This window comes from Apium graveolens, chromosome 8 (genome assembly GCF_009905375.1).
Source record: "Apium graveolens cultivar Ventura chromosome 8, ASM990537v1, whole genome shotgun sequence".
NCBI lineage: Eukaryota > Viridiplantae > Streptophyta > Magnoliopsida > Apiales > Apiaceae > Apium > Apium graveolens.
This window is the reverse complement of record NC_133654.1, coordinates 262,979,033-262,992,774: the sequence shown is the minus strand read 5'-3', so window position 1 is coordinate 262,992,774 and position 13,742 is coordinate 262,979,033. Positions and strand designations below refer to the sequence as shown.

Genomic DNA, 13,742 nt, shown 5'->3' with positions numbered 1-13,742 from the left:
TATTGGAATGCCATTCGGTATGATCAACGCCGGTGCCACTTATCAAAGATTGGTAACAAAATGTTTAAGGGGCAAATTGGAAAAACAATGGAGGTATACGTGGATGATATGCTCGTAAAATCTAAGAAGGCAGAAGATCACATCGCTGACTTAGCTGAGATGTTCCATATTCTGAGAAAGTATCAGATGAGGCTAAACCCACAGAAGTGCGTATTCAGTGTAGAATCAGGGAAATTCTTGGGATTCATGGGTTAACCACCAGGGAATTGAGGCAAACCCGGAAAAATCAAGGCTCTGTTGGACATGAAACCTCCTACCAGTGTCAAGCAAGTGCAGAGCCTGACAGGAAGAATTGCAGCCCTAATCGATTTATCTCAAAGTCATCAGACAGGTGTAAAGAGTTCCTCAAAGCAACCAAAGGAATGGGGAAGAATTTTGTAAGGACCTCTGATTGTAAAGCTTTCCTGAAAATTAAAGAGCGGTTGGAAATCCTCCAATGTTGTCCAAGTCGGAAAATGGAGAGACACTGATTCTTTACTTGGCAGTGTCTGAATACTCTGTCAGCACAGTGTTGGTCAAGGAGGAAGCAAGCCACCAGTGGCCCGTATGGTATGTGAGCAAAAGGTTGCTGGAGGAGGAAACCAGATATACCAGCATGGAAAAACTGGTGTACACGCTTATTATTGCAGCACAAAAGTTAAGTCCATGTTTTCAGTCTCACCGAATAGAAGTCCGCACTGCTTATCCGCTCCGGCATATTCTACACAAACCCGAATCGTCGGGAAGAATGTTAAAATTGGCAGTAGAGTTAGGACAATTCGATTTGGAATATTTTCCTCGCACGACAATAAAGGGACAGACATTGGCTGATTTCATACTTGAGTTTGATTCTGAAGTAGATGACAAAGCCATAGTTTTGGCAGAACCTTCCTCGCAAAGAAATTCACCCGGTGATAAGAGGGAGGAACTCCCCCACCCTTGGTTGATCTTACATATCGATGGGGCCGTAAATAGTAACGGATCATGTGCAGGGATTGTCTTGATCTCCGGAGGGGCACCGTTTGATGAGTGCTATCCATTTCAAATTTTACGTCACCAACAATGACGTTGAGTATGAAGCTTTGATCAACGGCCTGAAATTAGCTCTGGAGGTGGGGGTCGTGAATTTGATAGTTCGGAGTGACTCTGAGTTGGTTGTGAACCAAGTCAACAGAGGTTCCCAGGCCCGGGACCAGTGATGGAGTTGTACATGAGATGTGCGTAATGCCTATTGGAAAGATTTGGAAATGCCAGGCTAGAAAGTGTTCCGCGAGAAGAAAATAGTAATGTGGATGCCTTGGCCAAGATGGGATCCCAGATGGACACCGTCCAACTTGGACAAATCCCTTTGGGAATCCAGGAAATCCTGAGTATTCCGGAAGTAGAGGTGCTCCAAACACAAGGAATTCCGTGAGAAAGCTGGATGACTCCCATTCATAACTATATTCAAATAGGAGTTGTACCAGAAGACAAACTACAAGCTCGACGCCTTCGATACCAGGCTGCAAAGTATGTTGAGTATGATGTGGTATTATACAAGAGAGGATTTAACCAGCCACTGTTACGCTGTGTGGATATATAAGAGGGAATTATATTCTCAGAAAAGTACACGAAGGGATTTGTGGCAATCACTCGGGGTGGTTCGCTGGCATTAAAAGTACTTAGACATGGATACTACTGGCCGACTATGAAAGAAGATGCCTTCAAGTTTGTCCGGGCTTGTGATCGTTGCCGGCGATTCGCCAACTATTCCAACGCTCCGGCATCCACCATTACTTTATTAGCAAGTCCTTGGCCTTTTTCCATGTGGGGGATCGATCTCATTGGAGAGTTTCCCAAAGAGAAGGGTTTAGTTCAGTAGTTTACCTTAAGAAACTTTACGTTAATTGAAAGATGGAGGTCTTAATAGCGATCCAAGAACGATGAACGGAAATCCCTAGCAGCTGCTCCTCAATTGGAAGCACTCCACCGGTATCCACCAAGGGATCAAAATAATGGAGGGAGGAAGAAGTTGAGAGAATTAGTTGTCTCCCTATCTTTTCTTACTTTAGAATTAGGTTTTTATTTTGGTTTAGGCAAATAGGGTTTATAATAGTATCTTTATAGGCAAAATTTTCAGCTGAAAATTTTCCCATAAATTATTATTATTATTAACCCTTTAATTGATTATTCTTATTAACCAATTAACTAATAATGAAAACACCTTTTAATCATTAATCCCTTTTCTAAACACTTTAGAAAAATAATTCTCTCACTTGATTTAATTTCCAAAATTAAATTCTTAATTAATAATATTAAGAACTTTCTTAATTAATTTTATAATTAATAAAATCTCATTTAATCAATTATTAAATGTGCTAATTAATTATTTATTTCACAAATAAATAATTACCAGCCATTATTAATTAATTCCTCCAACCATTAAATCATTCTTTTTACGGTGTGACCCTATAGGTTCAATATTAAGCAGGTAGTAGAAATTAATAATATTAAAACTATTTTATTATTATTTATATAAATTCTCTAATTTATTAAATATGATTAATTAATAAATTAATCATGTTTATTCCTACATCTTGAAGGATACTTCTCAGCATATCGCGACTATCCGGATAATACGAATTCACTTCTTAGAATACCAAGAACCTATTCAGTGAATAATTATCGTACAATTAATTCTTTCTACCCTGCAATGTCATGATTAGATACAAGCCATGGAACTCGTGTCAAGCCTATATTATTTAATCATATGCTTTCCCCATTCACTATGCTTAGTTCTAATTGATGTGAATTAGAAACTCCTTTCTAATTTTATTTCACTCTGGCCATAGATTTCTGAACTAGCATAGTGATCATTATTGAACATTCTCTTCCTTTCACTGGAAGGGGTAGATCCTTTATTGATCATACACTATCTTCGTGTACAAATTCCACAGTAGAGCCCTTACTATTGTCCCCTGGAGACCTAAGAACTAAACCAAAGCATAGTTCAGTGTACACAAGATGACTATGATGACCTCAAGTCTAAGGATACTTGTACAACTATCACTATGTGAACAACTGTTGATACATGAGTGGAACTCCATTAGTTGTTCAGTTGTTTGAGTCATGTTCAGTGAACTTATTCTATAATAAGCACCTACATACTAGCTATAGTGTCACCACACAAATGTCTATGAGAACAGACATCCTTAATAATGAAGCAAGCATAGTATGTACCGATCTTTGCGGATTACTAATTACCAGTTAGTAATCCTACGACCAGGAAATATTAAGTTCAAAGTTATCATCTTTTTAGGTCTCATTATTATGATCTCATCATAATCCATAAAAAGCTTTACTCTAAAATGTGGGTATATATGCCATCCTTTCTTCATCATTCTGAAATCTACAATTTTTTGCCACAATGTTACAAATGCAAAAAATATGGGCATCTGGCAAAGAATTGTAGATTTCAGAATGATGAAGAAAGGAGGGCAACAATTGATCGAGGGAGAACCACTCCTTTAGAGTTGTGGAGAGAAAGTGCTTCAAAGTGTTTTTGGAGAGAAAGTGCTCCAAAGTGTTTTTGATGAGATAGTGCATCAAATTGATGGTGATGAGAAGTGCATCACAGGCGAAGAGAAAGTGCTTCGTAAATTTAAGATTATGGGGGTGAATGTTGGAATAATCTTAAATTTAGTTATTAATTATTTGTTTATTTAATTATTTGATATTTAGCAATAGATTAATTATTAGAGAAAAAATATTATTTTAGAATTGTTTAGTAGTGGGCTAGTGGAGTTATGGAGTAAATTATGGACATGTAATTTACCCATTAATTAGTAGTGGTTAGTTTTAGTAGTAGTTAGTTTTAATATGTTTGTAAAGCCTATATAATGGCTAGTTTACCTTGAGTTTTACAGGAGAAAAAGAAAAACAAGAAATATAGCAGTACAAGTTCTCTGCAAAAAAAAAAATGTAGGTGTCTTTTCTCTAAGTTTTTTCAACATGGTATCAGAGCTATATGTTATAAGGCTTGTGAGACTTTTATAAAAATACATACATTTATATATATATATATATTAAGTATTTATCTGAGATTTCAAATGGTATTAAAAATTTCTCCATATATATTTAGTGAAATATCAAGATGAAATGGTACGTGGAAAAGGAAAGAGAAGCAAGAATAAAAATGAAAGAGGAACATGAGCGGGGGAAATAATGAGAAGATATCATGGCTCAAGAGGCCATGAAAGAAATTTTATTTAGAGTTGTGAAGAGAAAGTGCTTCGTAAATTTAAGATTATTCCAACATTCACCCCCATAATCTTAAATTTACGAAGCACTTTTTCTCTAAGTTTTATAAGAGTCTCTTATAAAAATGAAAGAGGAACATGAGCGGGAGAAATAATGAGAAAGATATCATGGCTCAAGAGGCCATGAAAGAAATTGTATTTTAGAGTTGTGGAGAGAATGTTGAAAAAAACTTAGAGAAAAAGACACCTACATTTTTTTTGCAGAGAACTTGTACTGCTATATTTCTTGTTTTCTTTTTCTCTTCTAAACTCAAGGTAAAGTAGCCATTATATAGGCTTTACAAACATATTAAAACTAACTACTACTAAAACTAACCACTACTAATTAATGGGTAAATTACATGTCCATAATTTACTCCATAACTCCACTAGCCCACTACTAAACAATTCTAAAATAATATTTTTCTCTAATAATTAATCTATTGCTAAATATCTAATAATTAAATAAACAAATAATTAATAACTAAATTTAAGATTATTCCAACATTCACCCCCCATAATCTTAAATTTACGAAGCACTTTCTCTTCGCCTGTGATGCACTTCTCACCACCATCATTTTGATGCACTATCTCATCAAAAACACTTTGGAGCACTTTCTCTCCAAAAACACTTTGGAGCACTTCTCTCCACAACTCTAAAGGAGTGGTTCTCCCTCGATCAATTGTGTCATCCTTTCTTCATCATTCTGAAATCTACAATTCTTTGCCAGATGCCCATATTTTTTGCATTTGTAGCATTGTGGCTTTCCTTTGTACCAGCAGTCTTTTTCTTCATGTCCCATCTTATGACAATGGTTGCATTGAACTTTGTTACCTGTGCCTTTTGAGGATGAACCTTTAGCTATAGCAGTCCCTCATTTTTTCCTCCAATTTCTTCCTCCCTCATTGATCTCTTGCTTTTCTTTTCTTTTCCACCTATCATTTCATCTTGATACTTCACTAAATATATATGGAGAAATTTTTAATGCCATTTGAAATCACACATAAATACTTAATATATATATATATATAAATGTATGTATTTTTATAAAAGTCTCACAAGCCCTAGAACATATAGCTCTGATACCATGTTGAAAAAACTTAGAGAAAAAGACACCTACATTTTTTTTGCAGAGAACTTGTACTGCTATATTTCTTGTTTTTCTTTTTCTCTTCTAAAACTCAAGATAAACTAGCCATTCTATAGGCTTTACAAAACATATTAAAACTAACTACTACTAAAACTAACCACTACTAATTAATGGGTAAATTACATGTCCATAATTTACTCCATAACTCCACTAGCCCACTACTAAACAATTCTAAAATAATATTTTTCTCTAATAATTAATCTATTGCTAAATATCTAATAATTAAATAAACAAATAATTAATAACAAAATTTAAGATTATTCCAACATTATGTTGAAAAAACTTGGAGAAAAAGACACCTACATTTTTTTTTGCAGAGAACTTGTACTGCTATATTTCTTGTTTTCTTTTTCTCTTCTAAAACTCAAGGTAAACTAGCCATTATATAGGCTTTACAAACATATTAAAACAAACTATTACTAAAACTAACCACTACTATTAATGGGTAAATTACATGTCCATAATTTACTTCATAACTCCACTACCCCACTACTAAACAATTCTAAAATAATATTTTTCTCTAATAATTAATCTATTGCTAAATATCTAATAATTAAATAAACAAATAATTAATAACTAAATTTAAGATTATTCCAACATTCACCCCCATAATCTTAAATTTACGAATCACTTTCTCTTCGCCTGTGATGCACTTCTCACCACCATCAATTTTGATGCACTATCTCATCAAAAACACTTTGGAGCACTTTCTCTCCAAAAACACTTTGGAGCACTTTCTCTCCACAACTCTAAAGGAGTGGTTCTCCCTCGATCAATTGTGCCATCCTTTCTTCATCATTCTGAAATCTACAATTCTTTGCCAGATGCCCATATTTTTGCATTTGTAGCATTGTGGGCTTTCCTTTGTACCAGCAGTCTTTTTTTTCATGTCCCATCTTATGACAATGGTTGCATTGAACTTTGTTACCTGTGCCTTTTGAGGATGAACCTTTAGCTAATAGCAGTCCCTCATTTTTTCCTCCAATTTTCTTCCTCCCTCATTGATCTCTTGCTTTTCTTTTCTTTTCCACCTATCATTTCATCTTGATACTTCACTAAATATATATGGAGAAATTTTTAATGCCATTTGAAATCACACATAAATACTTAATATATATATATAAATGTATGTATTTTTATAAAAGTCTCACAAGCCCTAGAACATATAGCTCTGATGCCATGTTGTAAAAACTTGGAGAAAAAGACACCTACATTTTTTTTTTGGAGAGAACTTGTACTGCTATATAATATATATATATATAAATGTATGTATTTTTATAAGAGTCTCTAAGTTTAGTGTGGAGAACCACTAAACTTAGAGACTCTCCTTTAGAGTTGTGGAGAGAATGTGCTCCAAAGTATTTTTGGAGAGAAGTGCATCACAGGCGAAGAGAGAGTGCTTCGTAAATTTAAGATTATGGGGGTGAATGTTGGAATAATCTTAAATTTAGTTATTAATTATTTGTTTATTTAATTATTAGATATTTAGCAATGATTAATTATTAGAGAAAAATATTATTTTAGAATAGTTTAATTTGAGTTTTAGAAGAAGAAAAGAAATAACAAGAAATATAGCAGTACAAGTTCTCTGCAAAATGTAGGTGTCTTCTTTTTTCTCTAAGTTTTTCCAACAGATACCATGGGGGAGGAGGAAGTAATAGAACAAGTTAACCAGCAGGCCAAATAAAAGAGGTGTCCCATGGACAATGGAAGAACACTGGTAACATTACAATCTTCAATGGTCTCTTTTTAAATTTGTTTCCTTTAAACATATAATCATCTTGTTAACTTAAATTATTTAAATTTTGGTTGAGTAAATTTGACAGGGCATTTATGAGGGGGTAGAAGAATGCGGAAAAGGAGACTGGAAGAACATATCCCAGTTTTTTGTGTCTTCCAGGACTCCAGCTCAGGTTGCAAGTCATGCTCAAAAATTCTTCAAGCGCATGCAGAAAACAGCGGCTGAGAAACATAGGACAACTATTAACGACATTCAGTGTTTTTGTTGCAACTGTAGCCCATGCAAGTTTGGGTCCTCGGTGTCTTTGGCCAGATCCTTTCCTAAATAAATTTAGCAGCCTATGGTTATATATATACCTACTTACTAATAATACTGGGTTGATGTATGTGGATGTATCAACTTTTAAAGATACTACCCGGTGTTCTTTCTGTCTTTTTTCCATTGTCTAATTTCTTCAGGAATCTTACAACTATATGTAACAATAACGATTCCCTGATTATGAAGGGACTTTGATGATGCTGCATAATATAGTTTAATATGAAGAATGCATACTGCATGGTCCATAATATTTACTCCCTCTTATGTGTCACATTTCTTTTATAGAAGTCAAATTGACCAACCAACCATTAAACATTACTCTATATTATTTTAAAAAACTAAAATTATATATTAAAGTAGATTAAATTTACTTTCCGGTGATGTAATTTTTTTATTTGTTTAATTATAAATTATTAATAAACTTTGGTCAAACTTAAGTAAATTTGAAGGCCACAAATTCAAAGAAGACACATAAAATGAGATGGAGGAAGTAATATTTAAAATGGATGTTTTAAATATTTTTTTATATAAATTTCACTTATAATATTGTGTTATTCACAACAAGAAAATAAGCCTAAATACAAGAAAACGACTCTTAATATTGGACTATTCGAGTCGGATTTAAATTTTAATTTTATGGTGGGATTTTTTAATATTAAACTAAATATTAAATTGGACACCATTGTGTGAAATTTATTAGGAGGTAATTAAGTGGTTGTATTTATCAGTGGTCGAATTTAGTATACAAATGACCCAACTCCTAAATTCAACTCCCTTAAAAATGACTGTTTCAAAATTAGTCGAATTTAGCCTTGTTTCTTATAATGGTTATTCCAATAATTTTTTAAAAGTAATGTTTAATTTTTAAAAAAATATGCAGTAAAAATTCTTTTCTAGATTTTTTTTTATCTTTAATAGAGTGTTGATGATGTTTTGATAATATTTAAGTATCCTAACCACACTTATTATTTTTGGTTTCGAAAGACTTCTACTATTGCTACATAAAGTCATAATTGTGTGTGCCTAGGATTTCAAGTCTCTTTCTCAACAAAAAAAGAGAGAGAAACATGCAGGGATTTTCTGTCCTCAAAAAACCAAATGAGAATGATGTTTATAGAGATGATATTGGATTGACTTTTAAGTAATTTTTTTTGTATATCACATTTAAAAATATTTAAAAATATTTTGAATAGATTATTTTTTTGACAAATTATCTACGTACTAAGATAAATTAACTTTTGGGTCTCGGTGCCCCTCGATTCTCCTTCATCAGAAAGCTCTTGAAAGAGTCCATTTCTCTAACTTTTAAGAACACATTGGTCTAGTTTGCATATTGCCTTTGTGTCCTAGAGCCCAGCTGCACTCACCATACCACATTGTTAAGTAGTCCCAAAAGATTGTTTAAACTAGTCCCGAAAGTTGTTTGTTACTTCTTGTTATTGTTATGGATACTTTTACGATTTTCGAAAAATTTGATCAATATTGTTACTCGGAAGTTTTTGTTAGTTGTTGTTGGTATTTTTGAGACAATGGAAAGAGTAGGAAAACATACTTTAGGGAGACCCTCTGCTAGCACTCAGGTCCAGGAGCCGGACCACTCCCAGGCTCAGGACCCGGGAGCCAAACAAGAAACACTCGAGGAGCAACCACTTCTTGAGGCATCTTTCTTTCGAACAAAGTATTCCCTCCCGACAACACACTTCTGGGTGTTATAAATGGTATCAGAAATCTGCATGGCCGAAATGGCAGATGCACTGTCCGGGTTCCGTATGTGTGTTTGTTGGCTCGACGAGGACATCGAGTTTGTAAGAGGGGGTTTTTGTAACATCACACATCGATCAAAATAATTGTGTTTAAGACCTTTATAGATAAATTAACAACTAATGTGTACCAAATCGCTAGTTTTTTAGGGCTAACATGTGGTGGGTTGTTAGGTATGGTGCGCATTCGGTTATCGGTTTGGATGTGATAATAATATACCACATTAAGTTTGATTTTGCGTACAAAATTTATTTACTTCACGTAAAAACAAATTATATAATTTAATTTACTGGAAAAATATTTATTCTTTATCAATGATCTAGTTAACTTGACAATTAGATTTTAACGGACAAATCTATTTATCAAATTTCTAAAAATTGGGTTAAAAATTTCTATTTTTCTCTTTGACTCAATGCAAAGAATTTGAAATATATAAATAAATATGTAACTTATAAGTTATTGTTAAAAAAATAGAAAATTAAATAGATTAGAGAAAAATTAACTTAATTTTTAAAATAAAGAAAAAAGTGTATTATTATAATTTTATAATTTTTTATACGTCTGTACTCTAATTTGACTAGTGTTTAAATGTATGCATTCAACACAAAATAATTGTATAACATAAATATATGAGAAAATGAAATATTTTTTTGAGTGAGAGTAGTATATTATATTGTAAGTAATACGGTGCTGACTTTAAATAATTTTTAACTAAATATTTTTTTAACAATTCTTTTTTATAAACTTTATCTTTAGTACGGTGTTGCTGACGTTTCAATAATTTTTTATAGTATCCTAGTAACACTCATATCTCATCTACTATATCCTTACAGATTGCCTCATTAATTTTTTTGATTTAAAAAAAACCTTCTACAGTCCTATATAGCGTCACCTTTACCTTCAGTATTCTACCCATCTCTCTTTTCAGAGAAAAAAGAGGGAGAAACATGGAGGAATTATTCTCTAAAATCCCTCAACAACCAAATGAGAATGATGTGTATACTAGTGATGGATGGACTTTTAAAGATAATAAGTTATATGAAAATACTATGGCAGAATTTGAAGACTATGGCTCAGCTGCATTTTTTCAAAGGGTGGCTGTTGTGATGCCATGGAAAACCATGGCATCCATTCAACTTCATCATGAGATTTTGATGGAGGAATTGAACTGGATCAAGTCGTGAATTTGAAGATATTGTCATAGAGGAGAACGGTCATTTTGATGATATTGTCCTAGAGGATACCATGGGGGAGGAGGAAGTAATAGAACAAGTTAACCAGCAGACCAGCAGGCCAAATAAAAGAGGTGTCCCATGGACAATGGAAGAACACTGGTAACATTACAATCTTCAATGGTCTCTTTTTAAATTTGTTTCCTTTAAACATATAATCATCTTGTTAACTTAAATTATTTAAATTTTGGTTGAGTAAATTTGACAGGGCATTTATGAGGGGGGTAGAAGAATGCGGAAAAGGAGACTGGAAGAACATATCCCAGTTTTTTGTGTCTTCCAGGACTCCAGCTCAGGTTGCAAGTCATGCTCAAAAATTCTTCAAGCGCATGCAGAAAACAGCGGCTGAGAAACATAGGACAACTATTAACGACATTCAGTGTTTTTGTTGCAACTGTAGCCCATGCAAGTTTGGGTCCTCGGTGTCTTTGGCCAGATCCTTTCCTAAATAAATTTAGCAGCCTATGGTTATATATATACCTACTTACTAATAATACTGGGTTGATGTATGTGGATGTATCAACTTTTAAAGATACTACCGGTGTTCTTTCTGTCTTTTTTCCATTGTCTAATTTCTTCAGGAATCTTACAACTATATGTAACAATAACGATTCCCTGATTATGAAGGGACTTTGATGATGCTGCATAATATAGTTTAATATGAAGAATGCATACTGCATGGTCCATAATATTTACTCCCTCTTATGTGTCACATTTCTTTTATAGAAGTCAAATTGACCAACCAACCATTAAACATTACTCTATAATATTTTAAAAAACTAAAAATTATATATTAAAGTAGATTAAATCTACTTTCCGGTGATGTAATTTTTTTATTTTGTTTAATTATAAATTATTAATAAACTTTGGTCAAACTTAAGTCAATTTGAAGGCCACAAATTCAAAGAAGACACATAAAATGAGATGGAGGGAGTAATATTTAAAATGGATGTTTTAAATATTTTTTTTTATAAATTTCACTTATAATATTGTGTTATTCACAACAAGAAAATAAGCCTAAATACAAGAAAACGACTCTTAATATTGGACTATTCGAGTCGGATTTAAATTTTAATTTTATGGTGGGATTTTTTAATATTAAACTAAATATTAAATTGGACACCATTGTGTGAAATTTATTAGGAGGTAATTAAGTGGTTGTATTTATCAGTGGTCGAATTTAGTATAAAAATGACCCAACTCCTAAATTCAACTCCCTTAAAAATGACTGTTTCAAAATTACTCGAATTTAGCCTTGTTTCTTATAATGGTTATTCCAATAATTTTTTAAAAGTAATGTTTAATTTTTAAAAAAATATGCAGTAAAAATTCTTTTCTAGAATTTTTTTTATCTTTAGTAGAGTGTTGATGTTTTGATAATATTTAAGTATCCTAACCACACTTATTATTTTTGGTTTCGAAAGACTTCTACTATTGCTACATAAAGTCATAATTGTGTGTGCCTAGGATTTCAAGTCTCTTTCTCAACAAAAAAAGAGAGAGAAACATGCAGGGATTTTCTGTCCTCAAAAAACCAAATGAGAATGATGTTTATAGAGATGATATTGGATTGACTTTTAAGTAATTTTTTTTGTATATCACATTTAAAGATATTTAAAAATATTTTGAATAGATTATTTTTTTGACAAAATTATCTACGTACTAAGATAAATTAACTTTTGGGTCTCCGTGCCCCTCAATTCTCCTTCATCAAAAAGCTCTTGAAAGAGTCCATTTCTCTAACTTTTAAGAACACATTGGTCTAGTTTGCATATTGCCTTTGTGTCCTAGAGCCCAGCTGCACTCACCATACCACATTGTTAAGTAGTCCCAAAAGATTGTTTAAACTAGTCCCGAAAGCTGTTTGTTACTTCTTGTTATTGTTATGGATACTTTTTACGATTTTCGAAAAATTAGATCAATATTGTTACTCGGAAGTTTTTGTTAGTTGTTGTTGGTATTTTTGAGACAATGGAAAGAGTAGGAAAACATACTTTAGGGAGACCCTCTGCTAGCACTCAGGTCCAGGAGCCGGACCACTCCCAGGCTCAGGACCCGGGAGCCAAACAAGAAACACTCGAGGAGCAACCACTTCTTGAGGCATCTTTCTTTCGAACAAAGTATTCCCTCCCGACAACACACTTCTGGGTGTTATAAATGGTATCAGAAATCTGCATGGCCGAAATGGCAGATGCACTGTCCGGGTTCCGTATGTGTGTTTGTTGGCTCGACGAGGACATCGAGTTTGTAAGAGGGGGTGTTTGTAACATCACACATTGATCAAAATAATTGTGTTTAAGACCTTTATAGATAAATTAACAATTAATGTGTACCAAATCGCTAGTTTTTTGGGGCTAACATGTGTTGGGTTGTTAGGTATCGGTTTGGATGTGATAATAATATACCACATTAAGTTTGATTTTGCGTACAAAATTTATTTACTTCACGTAAAAACAAATTATATAATTTAATTTACTGGAAAAATATTTATTCTTTATCAATGATCTAGTTAACTTGACAATTAGATTTTAACGGACAAATCTATTTATCAAATTTCTAAAAATTGGGTTAAAAATTTCTACTTTTCTCTTTGACTCAATGCAAAGAATTTGAAATATATAAATAAATATGTAACTTATAAGTTATTGTTAAAAAAATAGAAAATTAAATAGATTAGAGAAAAATTAACTTAATTTTTAAAATAAAGAAAAAAGTGTATTATTATAATTTTATAATTTTTTATACGTATGTACTCTAATTTGACTAGTGTTTAAATGTATGCATTCAACACAAAATAATTGTATAACATAAATATATGAGAAAATGAAATATTTTTTTGAGTGAGAGTAGTATATTATATTGTAAGTAATACGGTGCTGACTTTAAATAATTTTTAACTAAATATTTTTTTAACAATTCTTTTTTATAAACTTTATCTTTAGTACATGTTGCTGACGTTTCAATAATTTTTTATAGTATCCTAGTAACACTCATATCTCATCTACTATATCCTTACAGATTGCCTCATTAATTTTTTTGATTTAAAAAAAACCTTCTACAGTCCTATATAGCGTCACCTTTACCTTCAGTATTCTACCCATCTCTCTTTTCAGAGAAAAAAGAGGGAGAAACATGGAGGAATTATTCTCTAAAATCCCTCAACAACCAAATGAGAATGATGTGTATACTAGTGATGGATGGACTTTTAAAGATAATAAGTTAT

The 13,742-nt window shown here is 32.5% G+C and overlaps 1 protein-coding gene across 1 annotated transcript; it reads left to right on the top strand.

Annotated features, from left to right (window-relative positions):
* Window positions 1–87: 87 nt before the first annotated feature.
* On the top strand, window positions 88–1,105 carry LOC141680848 (uncharacterized). The gene is made up of 2 exons (XM_074486953.1): window positions 88–206; window positions 478–1,105. The coding sequence occupies exons 1-2, from the start codon at window positions 88–90 to the stop codon at window positions 1,103–1,105; spliced, it is 747 nt and encodes a 248-aa protein (XP_074343054.1).
* Window positions 1,106–13,742: the final 12,637 nt, after the last annotated feature.

Coding starts and splice junctions, on each gene's coding strand:
- LOC141680848 (XM_074486953.1), top strand. CDS start 88: ATGGAGGTATACGTGGATGATATGCTCGTAAAATCTAAGAAGGCAGAA. Junction 207..477: donor ATGAGGCTAAACCCACAGAA/GTGCGTATTCAG, acceptor TGAAAATTAAAG/AGCGGTTGGAAATCCTCCAA.